Raw genomic sequence first — 18,905 nt, 5'->3', positions numbered from 1 at the left:
CTGTACCTATTATGTCCTATGCATGTGAGACATTTATTTAACATCATTTATCTATATATATATATATATATATATTAATTTCTATATAACAAATTCATATCAAACAAGTTACTTAAAAATATTCTGCTACAATTATTTTACCTAACTAATGAATGCATCCATAGGTAATTATTTTTTCTTTCTTAAACACCCACTTCTCAATTAAGTTTATCTGTTTTCCTGTTTAAAAACACCTCCACTTTCTATTGATTTTATTTTAGTATATCTCCATCCATGTAAATTTATTGGTAGTAATTTCTATATATCTGACAAAAAAAACTCCGCTATTATTATTAATTTAGCAGTATATCTCTTACATGTGTATAAAAAAAGTTAGTGTAATAAACAAGTACAAAGTTTATAAGGAAATATAAGAATAAAAATCCTAAACAAGGAGTTGTCAAGGGAACATATAGACATGGTGGCTTAACGATATTTAAAGATTATTATGTAGAGCTAGTTAACATCGGGGATAATCATGGTTTGTCACGAACACTCAAGATTATATATTAAAGACCATAACCCCACAATTATGAATTTTCTCATACTCTGTAACTTTGGAGGGGTGGAGAGTATAAGTCTTCTCACAAAATCATAGTATAATCTAATATTTTTATAGTATGGCATACAGTATTGTTACAATACTAATGGCTGAGAGATTCAACCCTCCAACTCCCCACTAACAATAACACGTCTTCCCACTGCACTAAGCAATGTTTAGCGTGATAAACAATTTTCAAACAAGATTAATTAACAAAACCATACAAGAATGACTTATACAAGTCAAACATGTGCAACATGCATGGAAAAGAAGGCTTTATGGTTTGTGGTTGAGACACCATCAAATACCAAAGCGGAGTTGTCAAAACTATGCAAGTCATCAAAGAGTGACCACATTAATTCATAATGTGTTTTGGTCACGTGCAAACTATTATTTTGAGTTGGCAGAACATCAGCATCACCAGACCAGCTAGTTTATCAAGGATAATTTTGAAAAGTATTTATAAAAGATGAAAAATGTGCATGTATACCATTCACACGAAAAAAAGTATGTAATTCAACATTATCTAAATAGAATCTAAATAATTTTAATAGGTACAAAAAAAAAATATTTGATACGTCGGGTTTGCAATAAATTCACATAAATCTTGTACATTAATTTAACTTCATTTCACATTAATTTTCACAAATTTTATATTTTATGCCACACGTTTAAACTAAACATAAGTTCATATAAAAAGATAATCAAATTATAAAGCATCTCTATTTAACTCTAGTTTTTTTAAAAAAATTCTAATACAATAAATCATTATTACAACCAACTTCTACCGATTTAAAAAAATTATCTATTATAACTTATTCTATTTTCATGCTTTTTGAATAATATATATATATATATATTGATATATGTGACAAACTCAATATAAACAAAAAATGTATATTGACCGAAAATTAATCATCTAATCCATGCGCCCTCACCTGATGACTTAGAGTTGAGCGGCAATCTCGCACGCACAAAAAAAAATATTACTACCATTAATTATGTGCAATAGAACTTGAGATTAGAGCTTTTAAGTCTCTATATTAAGATTTTTCAGAGTCAATGTCATTGGGCTATCAACTTTTGATCAACTTGAGTTTAGAGCTTTTAAATTTCTATACTAAGATTTTTCAGAGTGGACCAATGTTGTTGGCTATCAAGTTTTGAAATTAATTTTATATATCTCTTAATATAAACTCAAATCAAATAAAATAATTCAAGGTATAAAATCTCTAGCTACTTGCCTAGCCTCTTAACTACAATGAATATCCATTGATGTGATCGCTCATATTTCCGTAAGATATTTTTCACTTTAAATTTATATACCTACCAGTATATATATATATATATTGAAAAAACACAATCACTTATCTCTATAAATTAGAGTTATAAGACTACCACAGCCACCACAATAACTTAAAACCAAAACAACATCCATAGCCATGGCTCAAACTCTTCTTCCTCCTCTCAACCTCTACAACATGAAACTCTTCTCTTCCAATAATTCCCGGTCTCAGCCCCGCGTCGTATCGATTCGTAAACTCCGTTCATTAGTATTACAAGCATCAAAAGATGATATGTAAGTGATCTTCAATTTATTCATGCTATTATATATTTCAATTCCTATTAGATTAACAATTACCTTGGCGATGTTCTTCTATATATGTGTAGGGGGGCTGTGAACTTTGATGTTAGTCATGCATCTTCATCCAATCCTCTCTTCTCTCTCATTAAGGCACCCACATGGTGATACATCTTAACCTAATCATATATTTATCTATATATATATATATATATTAATTATAGATATATAAAGGTTTAATAATTTCATGACCTTATTCTCATTCTTATTTAGGTTGATCTGGTTAATGGGTGGTTCTTCTGTTGTCCCATCAGTATCATTCTACAGAAAAATAAGAAAAGCACAAGGTCTGTATATATGCAAACGTTGTTTGTAATATGTTTCTTATTATTATTTTTAATAAATATGGATAAATTATAAACTCTTAACTTTTGAGTCACAAGATTTAAATGTTATTATAGCGGTGTTTATTTATAATATGTTTTATTGAATTATTTTTTTTAAAATGTTTTTAATTGGTAGATCGATTGGAGGCTACAGTAGATGCAGTGGCAGAAACAGTGGAGAATGTGGCCGAGAAAGTGGAGAAAATATCTTGTGAGATGGCTGATGCATTACCTGATGGAACATTGAAGGAAATAATTTTGGCAGTAGAAAAAACAGCCGATATTATAGACAAGAGTGCGGAAAAGACAGGAAATTTAATTGATAAGGTTAGTGAAAAATAAAATTTAATTTAAATATATAAATTTGGATCTCTGATTAATCATCATTAATATCTTAAATGCACAGCAGTTGGATGATATTGAGGCCAAAGTAGATGCATTTGTTGATCCTTCGAACAAAGGAGAGGCTGCATCGAAAGAAGGTGATGAAAGAAAGCAAGCTTGAATGGAAGGACATCAATGGAACACACTGATCATGTGTCTGTTGTCTGGGAGTACAATGATTGAATACTTGTGTCTGTTTGGTTGATGCCAATAAGATTTAACCCTCATGTGAACCTATTTTCATTGTGTGTGTGTCTCTGTGTGTGTGTGTGTGTGTGTGTGTGTCTGTGTGTGTGTGTGTTTTTTGGCCGTGTGATCAAACTTGGTTGTTTTTTACTTTTAAATTTTATCAAAATGAATTTATATACATCAATAATCAATATTTTTAAGTTTAATTAGTCTTATATTTTTGTTGTTGTTTTATAGTGCCTAATCTGTCATGAGTACCTAGCTACAAAATTGTCATGATCTCTCTAAATTTATTTTTGTGCCCTTATGTGCCCTTATTTTTGTGGGTGACATCCCACATGTGCCCTTATTTTTGTGTTTTTTTTTAAAAAAAATACAAAATGGCTATTTTATTCAACTTAATAAATAAATAAATAAAGAACAAAATACACAGAATATTAAAAACTCACGCCACAATAATTGCAAATAATAAAAACAAAAAAAATCAATAGAATTCAATTCCTAAAGTTGTCTGGCTGAGAGAGCATAAGAGCGCTAAGAGCCTGTTTTCTTATTAATATCTAAGGTCCCCAACTTTGTTGGTGATAGGAGATGGAATCCTGACAAATGCAACATAAAGGACATGGTATGATTAAAAAATCTGCACATGCTCACATGGGTTGAGGGTAAGAGAGCATGGGAGCGCTAACAACATCTTGTTGGTGGCGAGAGATAAAATCCTTACAAATACAAAATAAAAAGTCCAGTATAATTAAAAAATATGTACACGCTCGTAACAAATTTCACATGGACTGATGCATTTATTGAACTTAAAAAATACATAATAGCTATTTTATCAAAATTAAAAAAATAAAAAACAAAATACACATGATATTAAGAACACAAGTGACAACAATTGCAAATAATAAGAACAAAGAAGTCAATAGAGTCCAATCCCGAGGAGGCTAACTAGCTGAGAGAGCATAAGAGCACTAAGAGCCTCTTTTCTTGTTAATATCCAAGGTCCCCTACTTTGTTCATGATAGGAGATGGAATCTTTACAAATGCAACATAAAAGACATGGTATAATTAAAAAAATCTGTACATGCTCACTAGACTGAGGTTGAGAGAGCATGGGGCTAACAACCTTTTTCGGTCTTTTCTTATTAATATTCAATGTCCCCTATCTTATTGTTCGCAGGAGATAAAATTCTTACAAATGCAAAATAAAAAGTGTAATATAATTAAAAAATTTGCACACGCTCGTAACAAATTTTGAGGCATTTATTGAACTTAAAAAATACAGAATAGCTATTTTATTAAACTTAAAAAAAATAATAAAGAACAAAATACACATGATATTAAGAACCCACGTGACAACAATTGCAAATAATAAAAACAAAGAACTCAAGAGAATCCAATCCCTAAGGTTGACTTTCTGCGAGCATAGGAGCGCGAAGAGTCAATTTTCTTATTAATATCTAAGGTCCTCTACTTTGTTAGTAACAAAAGATAGAATCCTTAAAAATGCAACTTAAAGGACATGATATAATTAAAAAAATTTGCACATGCTCACAGGGGCTAAGGTTGAGAGAGTATGGGAGTGCTAATGGCCTATTTCGGTCTTTCTTTATTAATATACAATGCCCCCTATTTTGTTGGTCGCAGGAGATAAAATCCTTACAAATGCAAAATAAAAAAGTGTAGTATAATTAAAAAATTTGCACATGCTCATAACAAATTTAACATGGGTTGAGGCATTTATTTACCATTATATATATTTGATTTGTCCACTTTTATAAATAAATAAATAAATATATATATATATATATATATATATATATATATATATATATATATATATATATATATATATATATATATATATATATTATGAAAGCTTCTACATGAGCTGAAAGTTATCAAATTCCATATTCCGAATTTTATGGAAGTGAGCGTATTGAATCGTAATTGTCACGACGTGGATTTTCATCATAAAGCGGTGAAAATACTTGATTTTTCAAAAATCATGATATAGTCAAATCTCGTTTCGTATTTGGATATACGAAATTACTCTGTATTATAAAAATTTTTACGTTTGTTTGGAAAAGATTTGCAGAATCCTGGAATTGGAAAAACACGTATCATGATAGCGTGTAGTATATGTATATGTGTGTATATATGCATATATGTATATGAGTGTATATATATATGTATAAATATATGTATATATGTGTATATGCATATGCATATATGTATATGAGTATATATATCTATATATATGCATATGTATATGTGTGTTTATGTATATATACATATACATATATGAGTATATATATAAGTATATATATATATAAGTATATGTATATCTATACATATATACATATATGAGTATATATATATGTATATGTGTAAAAATACATGTATATGTTTATATAAATATGTAAATGTATGTGTATGTGTATGTGTATGTGTATATGTGTATATATATTTCTATATATATATACATATTGGTTTTTAACTCACGGGATTTGGTTTTACGCCTAATTTGGGCGTAAAATCAAATACATCAAAACCCAATTTAGGCATAAAACCAAATACACCAAAAAAACTATTGTAATGTAATCCCAATTACATCAGGGTTTACAGATACACCCAAATAAATAATGAATTTCATAAAATAAAATATTTAGTTTTACATGTAAAACTAAATACGCTAAAAAAAAAAAAACACATCCGGATAGTAATAATACTAATAATATTCGTAACAATGATTTTAGGGCTTGTGGTTGAGAGGTACCAATAATGTAGGTAGGGTTGTTCAAAATAGTACAGGTTATGAATGGCCACATTCATAGCTTCGGTCCATGGTCCAATGTTATCTGTTGTTTTTGAGTTAGGAGGACATCACTGATTATTTTAAAACTATTTTTAAAATGTGAAAAATGTGCATGTATAATATTAGGAAAAAAAGAAATCTAATTCTGCATTACCTAAAAATCAAAATAATATTAATCAACCAATGGGTGAGGAGCCCAGCGGTACCCCGGGTCTCCTCGTGTTGGGGAGACGCGAGTTCAATTCCCATGAATGAGCCCCTGCTTTCCAGAGGCTGAGGGACAGACGGGCGCGATCACCTGCCCCTCGTGACGCCACGAGGGTTGCGGCATCACTACCTCACATATTAATCAATGTAAAAAAAGAAAAACTTTCAAATGCATGGTTTGCGATATCAATTAAAGTAAAAAACATTAAATGACCTAAGGTAACAGTTACATTAACATTTTCAATAAAACATGAGATTTAGTGAACTTCATTTCACATTAATATGTATATTTTTATATATAATGGAATACATTTAAATTAAATATTAGTTAATATAAAAATTAATTAAATTGTAAAAGGGCCTTTGACTCAGCGTACCAGCTCTATTATATAAGATTTGATTTGCTAAATTTTTATTGTTTGAGTTCAAAACAAATCAAATGTAATAATGTCAAAAGAATCTTATATGAAAAGGAGTTTATAACCCAATTCAAGCACTACTGGTGAGAAATTATGACTGAATAATCAATTCCTAATTATATACGTACCTCTAACTATACATGTGTTTGTCACATGTATTTGCTAAAAAAAAAACTAATTTAAAAAGTTATCTAGTTTAACTCGTCCTACTAACATGCTTTTAACTTGAAGATATAATTTCCTATATATATATATATATATATCTTTGAATGTAATAAATTAATTCATGATGTTAAATCTTTGCCTACCTCTACCTACATTGAACATTAGCTGATGTCACAACTCACTCATATTTATGCAAGAAGTTTTCCTCTCTAGATCAGCAAAGCACACACACACACACAGACAATTACATGTCTACAAATGAGAGCTAAAAGAGCATCATAGCACCACAAAAATTGACAAAGAAAAACAACAGCCATAGCCATGGCTCAAACTCTTCTTCATCCTCTGATCAGCCCTCCCAATCTCAAACTCTTCTCTTCATGTAAGTCTCGGCCCCAGTCCCCCATCGTATCGATTCGTAAACTCCAGTCATTAGTATTACAAGCATCAAAAGATGATGCGTAAGTGATCTTCATTCATCCTATATATATAATTTCAACTCCTTTTAATTTTACACTTACCTTGTTGATGTTCTTCTTTGTGTAGGGAAGTTAGGAACTCTGATGTTTTATCTTCATCCAATCCTCTCCTCTCTCTCATTAATGCACCCTCTTGGTGATTAATTTACATCTCAACCTTGTATAAATAAATATATATATATATATGAAGTTTTAATAATTTCATGATCTTATTGTCATACTTATTTAGGGTAACATGGCTAACAAGTGCTTCTGTTGTTCTATCAATACCATTCTACAGAAGAATAAGAAAAGCACAAGGTATGCAAGCAAAGTGATGTTTGTAGTATGATTATGTGAACTTTTTTATAAATGTTTTTAATTTGTAGATCAAGTAGAGGTTATGGTGGATAAGGTGGCAGATGAAATGGAGAATGTGGCTGAGAAGGTGGAGAAAATATCTGCTGATATGGCTGAGGCATTGCCTGAGGGAACATTGAAAGAAATGGTTTTGAATGTAGAGAAAACAGCCGTTGCTGTAGAGGAGGGTGCTAAAAAGACTCATATTTTAATTGAAAAGGTTATATATTTAATGATAGATAAATTTTTAATTTGAATATATAAATCTAGATTTTTTTTTATCTTTATGAATATTTTACATTGGTAACAGTTGGATAAAATTGAGGCTGAAGTAGATGAACTGGTTGATCCTTTGGCAAAAGGAGAAGCTACATGAAAGGAAGAGATCAGGGAAAGCAGGAGAGTTGGATTGAAGGACATAAATGAAACATTAATTGATGGTGTTTGGTCTTTGGTGATTGTGAGCACAAGTGGTTGAAATATTTGTGATTCTTTGGTGGATGCCCAAAAACTTTAGCTCTCTTAATTATGTGAACTTATTTTCATTGTCCTTTTTGCAATGTGATCAAATTTCTCTATTTTATATGGATTTATAATTGAAGTTTTTTGAGTCTGATTATTAGTTTTATGTTTTGTTGTTGTTTTGTAGTGGCTAATCTCTAATGAAATCCTATGAAATGGTGATCTCTCTGAAAGGAGTTTGTTGTTTTTCTAAAAAAAATTTTATTTTAGTAAAACAACGCCATGTTGTTCTGTTCAATTTTTTATTTCAATAAAATTGTAATAAAATTGTGATTTACCTATATTTATTCAAAAAAAAAACTTTATTTTTAAATTTGACTTGAATTTCTAAATTAAATCATGGGTTATCTGTTATATAAAAAAAATCAAAATTTTCATTCATTATATCAAAACTCCTAGTATAATTTGATTGATTTTTAATATAACTATATTTATATTATTTATTTATTATTTTTTCCTATTTTTACATAAATGGAAAGGTGATGGAAGAAAGCATGCTTGAATGGAAGGACCAAATGGAAGCCTGAAGTGTTAATTGTCTGGGAGTATGAATGATTAAGATTATTTTGTGTTTGTTTGGTAGATCATAGATGCCAATAGGATTTAGCTCTCATGTGAACTTAGTTTAATTGTTTTTTCGCTGTATGATCAAATTTCTTCTTTTTTTTTTTAAAGAACTTAAAAAATCCCATAGATGGATGATCTCTTCCAAGGATAATTTTTTGAAGTTCATTATGTTATTTTTTAAGGTTTTTTTTATTGCATCAACTATATTTTAAATTTTGACTCGACTTGTTAGATAAAAGTTATGGTTTATTAATTTTATAAAAAAACAAGCTTTTAATTTCAACGCAGTGACTAAAGTTAATATGAATGTTTTTTTTATAAATATGGACAAATTAATAATCCAAAAACGAACACAAATACATAATTAATATTTTAACATAATTGTGTCTTTACTCTACCTGAACTGAGATTTGAACTTACTATTTCAGTAACAATATAAGCACGCTGTATTGAAGTCATAGTGCCAATAAATAAAGAAATCATCGATTGCTAATGGATTTTTCTCTCAACATACTAGATTTTAAATAAAATAATTTTGATTAAGTGAAAAGTTTTTTTATCAAATATATAGATTTACATAGTTGATTTTTGCATAGTTTTAGATTTAATAATTATTTTTAAAAAAAACAGAGGGTGGAATTTTCATGGTGCACAGTCCGATACAAGGGGAAAGTGGGTACATCCCACATGTGCCTTTTGTCAGAAAAGTTGATACAATAGTTTGAAAGTCTGGGAAAGCATGCATAATCTTTGAAAAGCCTTGTCAGAAGAACGCATATGATTGATTTACGTAAATATTAACTTAACTTGGAAAAGATAATGCTTAATTTGGATAAATTCTTTTCTTAATCCTACTTGATAAGATTTTAAGATTTTTTTTTATAATTCATACATTACTATTATTATTATTATTATTATTATTATAGAATTGTGGACAAAATCAGGTAGAATTTCAACCATCAATCTTTGGGAAAAATAATAATAAACTAATTGTAAAAGAGTGGTTATATTTTTCTGAAACAAAAGAGTGGTTATAGATATTAAATTTTAATGTATGATTGGTGATTCGGTGGAAGTTAGAAATTCTAAAGGACAAAATTCTAAATCAATAGCTTGTTTGTTGGGGACAAATAAGACACATGCAAAATACATGACACATAAAGAGGCTTTCATTTAATGTGTATTAATTTGGATATCATAAAACAATCTAACCAACAAAATACATAAAATCATATGGCCAATAGTGAAATAATATTCATCTTCTTTTTTTTTTATCATATTTTATCATCATGTTACCGTAAGTTATTTGTAAAAATAAGACTTTAATTTTTTTTTTTTATAAAAGATAATAAGTGTTTACCACTTAAGAACTTGTCAAGAGACAAACAAATATAAAAGTGTATCAGTTATGATGACCTATTATCCCCTAGAGACTTATTAACTCAATTATATATCACATAGGATAATGAACGCCCATCATGTATATGTTCAAAAAATTTGTAAAAACTATACTAAGCTAATAAATTTCCCGCTAGTAATACAACTCTAAAATAAGAGATATAAGTCGTTCCATAAAAGATTTACCATGCCCACTTGAACAGTATTTGATCCGGTAATAATAGGCGAACAATACTATTATAGTGTTGTGACGTATGAATTCAGCCCTGTACTTGCCTATTTATTACCATGTGACTAACTGCTACATAAGCCAGTGATTGTTAGTAATTTTTTTTTTTATATTCACTGATATAGTTTGTTCTTCACAATTGAGTTCTGTATTATATATTTTCCGTAAATAAATAATATGTTGTTTTGGATTTATGTAATTAACTAATATAAAAATAACTGATAAATAATAAAAACTAGAGCAATTTTTACATATAATTATCCAATTAATTATGTGTAGTCATATAAACTATTCTTTTGGGAAAATAAATATAAATCTAATTAAGCAATATGATTCCAATTTTAAAAGAAAAAAAAACTTGTCAACAGTGATGAACCAAAATTTAATGTTCATTACAAGAGAAAAAGTTGACTGATATTTGACATTAAGAAGAAAAAAATAGATTTGGCATCTTAAAAAGAAGAACGATATTTATTTTTATTTCCAAAGTTAAAAAAAATTTGTTGGTAAAGTTAAGGCTAAAGGTTAAATCACCCATTTTATTTAGAAAAAAATTAAAAACTTTGAAACAATTTTATTCTCTTGATCTCCATCCTCTATTCATAATTTATACTTCCCTATCATTGTACTCTATCATGTCCCATATTGGACATTTATTTGAATTCCATGTAAAATATTAAGTCATACAAGTACCATTTAAATCTATATATTAAATTTCTTTTCAACAAATGAATTTCAAACAAATTATTTAAAAATATCGTGAGACAATTAATTTAATTTAATTTAATTTTTTTATTTTGGATAATGTAGACAAGTTACTTAAATTTTTTTAATATCATGCTTCAACTATGTATTAGAAAGAAGTCGTACTTTCAACCTCTTATATTAACATAGGGGTCAAATGTGTTTGACATTTGCATTTGTGACAACTATTTTATCTAATTAATAAATACACATCCAAATAATTTTTTTTAACATTATTCTTTAATTACATTCATCGATTTTGCTTGTTTAAAAACATCTACACTCTTTATCATACTCTATTTATAAACATATCAAAAATCAATACACATGTATAAATGTATTAGCCATATACCCATGCGTGTGTATGCATATAACCAAAAAAAATAAAAAAAAAAGCTTTTTAGTATATATTAATATTATCATCAAGTACAAACTTCACAAAGGAATTCATTGAACGGTCCTTAACAATATTGTTCAAGCAAAGAGCCGCAGAACAATGGCATGTAGGTGGGGTTGTGGTTGGTACAATATCAGGTGCCAATAATGTAGGGTTGGGCTGTCAAAATAGTACAAGTAATGCATGGCCACACACATACTTCGGTCACATGTGGTTCTTTTTAGCAGGCAATCACTGTCACTTTTGAAATTATTTCTCAAATGTGAAAAATGTGCAAGCATGAATTTAAAAGAAAAACTAATTCCAGACGACCTTAAAAAAATATATATATTATTAATCGGAGGGAAAAAAAAAACAACCTTGGTGGTGGTGCAGTAAATATGATTTTAAGATTTATCCGTTTGTTCTTTTTATTTTTTGCAACAATCCTTGAGCTTAAGCAAGATGTTTATATTTTTATTGAAGAGATGGATGCCAACATCAATCTACACTGGATGAGATATATATAAATTAAACTATTAACTCCATGTTTAGGTATACTTAACATGACTTGTCAATCTTATTACATGAAAAAAAAATTATTCTATCTAAAATATAATTTCTTTTTGTATATCATTTTAAATATACATTGAAATCAAACAAATTAAATCAAGATATAAGGGGGTTTTTGGCCAACACGAGTGAAAATGGGGAGGAGTGGGATATGAATGGAATGTGAGGGTAATGAAGTAAAAGTGAGAATGAAAAATATGTTTGGTTGATAAAGTATAGAAAGAGTAATTCATTGAGAATGAGAAAAGTAGAAAAAAATAATAATAAAAGTGAATCTTATGCCCATTGTGCAAATAAATATTATTATATGTATAATATTGGGATTATCAAGTTTTTAGAACCAGACCGAACCGGCCGATTGGACCAAATTCAATCAGAACTGGGCTTATAACCAGTCCGATTCACCCAAGAAAATCATATTTGAAAAAATCAGGGTTGAACGAGTGACCCGGTTGGTCAGACCGGTGCACCAACCGGCTCATCAACCCGAATTTACAATTTTTTTAAAAAAAATCTAACTTTATAATAATAGATTAATAGTAATAATATCAAAAATATGGAGGGCTAAAGTGTAAAGTCAAAATTTATAAGCTTTTGGGTGGGTAAGCAGTGGATTTTAGATTTCTTATGTTTTGATTTGTGAAGATTTGAACAACTTCATGTTTATGTTATTTAGTGTACTTAAAAGTCTTAAATATCTAGCATAATTGCGTAAAGCTTTAAAAATCATGTATTTATTTTTTTATTATTCAATATTTAAATTTTTTAATCATTTATAATAAAAATATAATTTATTTTTTAATAAAATTATTTATCCCAGTTCAACCTTTCTACCCTTGACCCCTGACCTTTTTTTATTCAAAGCCTGATTCGGTTTTGAAAACTTTGGGGATTACTATTTATTATTTTGAATTTGTGCTTAATTATTTAAGTTTCTCATTATTATTTGGGATTGTTGCTTATTCTTTTGAATTGACGCTTAGTTATTTAAGTTTTTGGTTATTATTTGGATTTGTTGCTTATTATTTTGAGTTATGGGATTGTTGCTTATCATTTTGAGTTAGCGCTTAGTTATTTAAGTTTCTAGATATACTACAATTTTGTTCTAATTTGAGTTTAAGTATTGAAATCATTAATTAGCTATTAATTAATGATATTAATTACAAATCAAAATAAGGAGATTTTCAAAAAAAAAAAAATTAACCATACTAATTATTTTTTTTTATAGTTTTTATATTTTTACATGAACAATTAAAGAATCTATGGCACAAAAATAACAACGAAATAAAAAAAATCAAAACAATTAAAAAAGTCAACAATTGAAAAGCATTTTATATTTAAAGGCATAATTATCATTTCCACATCAAGGATTGAATAATTCGCGCCAAATATATGGTGATTATGACTCCTTCAAGTCCATGTGTCTCACTCCCTTCTCACTATTCTTCCACTCCCATTGAGCCATACCCAAACAATTGAAGTAGTGTTTGATTGGAAGGAATGGAAGTTAGGAATTTAAAAAAAATAAATAAATAAGAAAAGAATATGATAAAATTATATTTATGTCTTTTTTTTAAATAAAATCATTTTGTAAGATAATAAATTATGTTGTAAATATTTATTATTAAATATTTAGAATATAACTATTTACTTTTATTTATTATATTTAAACTTAATATAATTAATTCACATATTTAATTAATATATTTAATTATAATAAATAATAATAATAATAGTTAAAAAAAATAATGATATTTAAATTATTTTATTATATTAATCAATATGTAAATATGTTATTATAAGTTAAATTATTAATTTTAATTATTATAATAATTATTTAAAGTAATAATTTTTTTATTAACATAAAATTAATTTTAAAAAAATAAAAAAATTTCACCTATAAAATAATTTAAATATTATTAATTTGTAATTATTATTTATTTTAATTATTATAATTCAATCTATTAATTATATTATATTAATTTTAATATTAATTTAATATAAAAAGAAAGAAAATATGGGCATTACACTCTATTACCCCCCATGATTCCCATTAATTTGGGGTAATGGAAATCTATTTGATGCCTTAATGGGATAATTGGACTATCAAGAAATGAGATTCTCCTTCAACTTAAACAAGGATAAATATGGATGGAGGATAATGATTCTCGTTCTTTAGGAATCATTACCCCATTCAAATGGGCTACATTGAACGTAAGTTGGTGTTATAACTCATGTTTATGCAAGAAATCTTCCACTCTAATATATATATATATATATATATTGAAGAAAACAACCAAATGTCTATAAATCAGAGGCACAAGAAATTATAACACCACAATAATTGTAAAAGTAAAACAACAGCCATGGCCATGGCCATGGCTCAAACGCTTCTTCCCCCTCTCCACCCTTCCAATGTCAAACTCTTCTCTTCCAATAAATCCCGGTTTCAGCCCTGCATCGTATCGATTCATAAACTCCGGTCATTAGTATTACAAGCATCAAAAGATGACATGTAAGTGATATATCTTCATTCATTTATAATTTCAACTTTTTTTAGTTATACATGTACTAACCTTGATGATGTTCTTTTATAAGTATGGAGGTTAGGAACTCTGATTTTACATCTTCATCCAATCCTCTAATCTCTCTCATTGATGCATCCTCATGGTAATTAATTCACATCTTAACCTTATTTTATATATAGAGAGAGTTTTAATAACTTCATGATCTTATTGTCATTCTTATTTAGGATAAACTGGTTAAATATTGGTGCTTCTATTATCTTATCAATACCATTATAGAGAAGAAAAAGAAATGCACAAGGTATATATATATATATATGCAAAGTGATATGTTTGTAGTATGTTTTGATGAAAGTAGAGAAAATATCTTCTGATATGGCCAGCACATTGCCGGATAGTAAATTGAAAGAAATGGTTTTGAAAGTAGAGAAAACAGCTGAAGTGGTAGATGAGGGTGCAAAAGAGACTAAGATTTTGATTCAAAAGGTTATATATTTTATAATAAATCAATTTTAATTTGAATATATAAATTTGAGTTTCTCATTATTGTGAATATTTGGCATGCATGGTTGGATAAAATTGAGGCTAAAGTAGATGAATTGGTTGATCCTTTGGCAAAAGGAAAGGCTGCATGAAAGAAAGAGAACAAAGAAAGACATTAATTACACATTGATGGTGTTTGTTGATTGTGAGCATAGATGATTGGAAATATTTGTGTTTGTTTGGTAGGTGCCATTAGGATTTAGCCCTTATGTGAACCTATTTTCATTATTATTATTATTATTATTTTCAAAATGCGATCTAATTTCTCTTTTTTTGTTTTCTAAAACCTATTATATATATATATATTACAGTACTACAAGTCACTCTAAACACATATTTTTATTATTAAGTCTCAACTTTAAATCTTCAATTTTCCACTTAGAAATCAATCTCTTAATCACTTGTTTATTATCTTATGACTTCTTTATTCGTTTTGCTATGAGATCAAATTTATCTATTTTTTTTAATTTTATTAAATTAAACTTATATCTATGTATAATTGAAGTTTTTTAGCGAGATTAATTTTATATTTTGTTGTTATTTCTACCGTGACTAATCTCTTAGGAAAACCAATAAAATCTCATTGTCCAGTGATCTCTTCAAAGAAGTTAGTAAAACCATTTTATTTGAAATTTGAATCAATTTTTTAATTAAAACCATGCTTATCTTTTTTTTTATTTAATAAAACAATCTTTCAATTTTCATCTATATTATTAAAACTCTTGGTATGAGTTGGTTGTTTTTGTAATGTAATTATGTCTATATTTTCACTCAAATATGGTAAATTTTGAATACCATATATCACAAATTAAAAGTTTGTTGATGAAAAAATATATTTTTACATTTTTTTTCTCCACACTTTTAGACAGAAAAAGCATAGAGTGCAAATTGCATAATACACCACAGAACATGAAATGGGTGGCATCTAGGGGTGAGCAAAAAAATCCGATCCGATATTCGGTTTTTTTACCCGAATTTTTTGGGTACCCGATCCGAAAAAGAGGGTCGGGTACCAGGTCTGAATTTTTAAGGTGAAAACCGGATCGGATACGGGTCGGGAGAAATTAAAAACCGGGTATCCGAATCCGATCCGGTTTTTAATATATTCATTTATATATATATATATATATATATATATAATTAGATATAGATATATAATTAGATATAATAAATTTAAATTTTATATGGTTTAAAAAGTAAAAAAGAAAAAAAAAATCCAAATCCCTCATTTTAAATCCTTTAGTTTAAATTTTCCAAATCCCTCATTTAAAACCCTCTAAGATATTTTTCTTTTTTACTTTTTAGAATATATAAAAATTTAAATTTATTATATATATATATATTAATAAATTTAAAAATTTTACAAGGACGTAGATTAAAATCCCTTGTTTAAATACTTAAAGAGTTACTTATATAGTTACATTATTATATAAGGAAAAAATTTTCAAATCTTTATGTATAAGATTGGTGAAACTCTTTATTATGAATTTTTTGTGGGTAGAATAACGTAAGCGTTTTAATCCTCTTTTATAAGTTATAAGTTTTCATATTTGTATGAATGTTGATGTGGTTATATAAAAATCCATGGAAAGAGATGAAACTTAACTTTGGATCCCGGATATCCGATATCCGATCCGGTTTCAAAACCGGGCACCGATTTTTAGTATCCGGTTTAAACCGGGTCGGATATCTGAAAGCTGCCGATCCGAAAAACCGGGTGCCCGATCCGGTTTTTAAAAACCGGTCGGATACTGGTTTTGCTCACCCCTAGTGGCATCCCACATTTCCTTTTACTTTTCAAACAAGAATTGACATGATTGTTTGTAAGTTTAGGAAAATATAAAATATAAACTTTGGGGAAAAAATGAGAAGAAGGCATATAATTAATTTTACAAAAATATTGACTTAATTAACATTGGAAAGATAAAAGCTTAATTTGGATAAATTCTTTGGCTAATCCTTCTTAACATAATTTTAAGATTTTAGATAAATCATTATTGTAGGTAGTTAGAAAGTGCAGGTAAAAAAAAAAAAAACCAACCACCTTGTTTGCTAGGAGGACAAATAAAAACAATCATCATGTTATATGTAATTTAATATGAAAATTTAAAAATGTGCATAAATGAACTCCTACTATATTATCGGGCTTTTCCCATCTTATTTAGGTAAAGAAAGCACTGAAATTGATAAAAATATATACCGTGAGTTATTTGTGAAGATAGAACTTCTTTTGACATGATCAGTTGGTAGAAAAAAAAAATATTTCATTTTTTATTATTTAAGTCTTTACTCTTCTGATTTTTTTTTTTTTGTGTCCATTTAAAAAATTTACTTACATTAAATAATTTTTTTAAATTTACGATTTATCTTTAATATACTTTTATAATTTTTAATATATTATTTTTAACTACATTTTACACTAAATCTATGAACTATTAAACCATTTTTGACTACTTATGCTTTTTCCGATAAGAGCCTATTTGCACACATATAAATAGTTATAATTTAAGTGGTTTTACATATAAATAGTTGTTTGGTCAATGTAAAAACTCCACTATATGTAAGTGAAATCACATCTCATCTACTTTGCTGTAAGTTTTTACACGTAAGCAGTTGTTTGATTAATGTAAAAATTTCAGTTTCATGTAAATGGATTTACATGTCATATACTTTGCTATAAATTGAAATACATAAAATTAAGTGTTTTTCACTCACCATCACGTTCATATCATATTTAATTATAAAAATATTTAATAAAATAAAATAAATTGTGTTTAAATTTAATTATTAAAATATTTTTAAGTAATAGAATTAAAGAAACATTAAATATTTTTATAATTTAATATTTACATGATTAAATATTTTTAAGATAAAAATATTTTTAATTGAAAATATTATGTTGTTTTTAAAATTAATTATAAAAAATTAAGTAACAAATTAAATAAATATTATATTTTTATAATTTAATATTTATATAATTAAATATTTTTATGATAAAAATATTTTTATAATTGAAAATATTAAAAAATAATTAATAGAGTAAGTGTTTTTAAAATATAATTATAAAATTTTTCAAGTAATAAAATTAAAGCAATATTAAATCTTTTTAAATTTAATAAATAATTTATTAAATTAATTATTTTTTACTTTAATAATAATAATTATTATTATTATCTCACCATCCTACTTACTTGGTAATTATATCTTTAAACTTATATCAAACAAAATAAATAAAAAATAAATACAACCTTTCAACTTATAGTAAAACCAAATAGCAGTGTTGCAAGTTAAAATATAGCATTTTAGGTTATATTGTAATTTCACTTACATGTATTTTTATTTACAAACAATCAAATATCCCCTAAATGTTTTCACTTTTACAATAGTAGAAACTACTTTTTCATTATTATTTGGAATGTGTTTTTTATTCCCAATAAATCAATCAATAATATAAATTTTCTAATCAAAGCACGTCTACAAAGCTGAAAGTGAGTAAAAAATTACTTTGCATATTCAAAGAAAATACATAATTATCAAAACTCTACTAATTCATATCGTTTCACACTTTGTTCAGATTAAAATTTTATTTGGAAAAAAAGGAGGAATTTTCATGTAGAAACTTTATTTGAAAAAATTTTAAATTGAAAAAACATGATGGGGAGATATTTTTTGGAAATCGTAAAACACCATTTTGGGAGAAGGGAAAAATATAATTAAAGTATATTATGAAATTAATCATTCTAATTAATGGATTTTTAATACAAATTTTTGTAAATTTTAAATTATTATCTAATTTTAATATACATTCTTAATCCATGTCAATCGGCTATAAAGTAAATATATAAATAGAACTGGAGGGAGCATTATATATTGGTAGATG

General features: G+C 27.1%; 2 protein-coding genes across 3 annotated transcripts; both read left to right on the top strand.

Moving 5' to 3' along the window:
• The first annotated feature begins 1,968 nt into the window (after positions 1-1,968).
• LOC120263730 lies at positions 1,969-3,175 on the top strand. The gene is made up of 5 exons (XM_039271708.1): positions 1,969-2,159; positions 2,252-2,326; positions 2,436-2,509; positions 2,685-2,875; positions 2,958-3,175. Exons 1-5 carry the CDS (start codon positions 2,023-2,025, stop codon positions 3,051-3,053), a joined length of 573 nt encoding a protein of 190 aa, XP_039127642.1. The 5' UTR covers positions 1,969-2,022; the 3' UTR covers positions 3,054-3,175.
• A 3,747-nt stretch (positions 3,176-6,922) lies between these two features.
• LOC120263748 lies at positions 6,923-15,132 on the top strand. Of its 2 annotated transcripts, none has more exons than XM_039271724.1 (5): positions 6,923-7,191; positions 7,277-7,345; positions 7,439-7,509; positions 7,578-7,768; positions 15,052-15,132. In XM_039271724.1, exons 1-5 carry the CDS (start codon positions 7,052-7,054, stop codon positions 15,115-15,117), a joined length of 537 nt encoding a protein of 178 aa, XP_039127658.1. In that variant the 5' UTR covers positions 6,923-7,051; the 3' UTR covers positions 15,118-15,132. The 2 variants fall into 2 exon arrangements, with proteins under 2 accessions (XP_039127658.1, XP_039127657.1); XM_039271723.1 differs by lacking the exon at positions 15,052-15,132 and adding an exon at positions 7,859-8,167 and having other exon boundaries at positions 6,929-7,191.
• Positions 15,133-18,905: the final 3,773 nt, after the last annotated feature.

Source organism: Dioscorea cayenensis, chromosome 6 (assembly GCF_009730915.1).
Source record: "Dioscorea cayenensis subsp. rotundata cultivar TDr96_F1 chromosome 6, TDr96_F1_v2_PseudoChromosome.rev07_lg8_w22 25.fasta, whole genome shotgun sequence".
In the NCBI taxonomy this organism is placed as follows: domain Eukaryota; kingdom Viridiplantae; phylum Streptophyta; class Magnoliopsida; order Dioscoreales; family Dioscoreaceae; genus Dioscorea; species Dioscorea cayenensis.
Note: the sequence above shows the minus strand (reverse complement) of the source record. Positions and strands in the feature narration are given on the sequence as shown.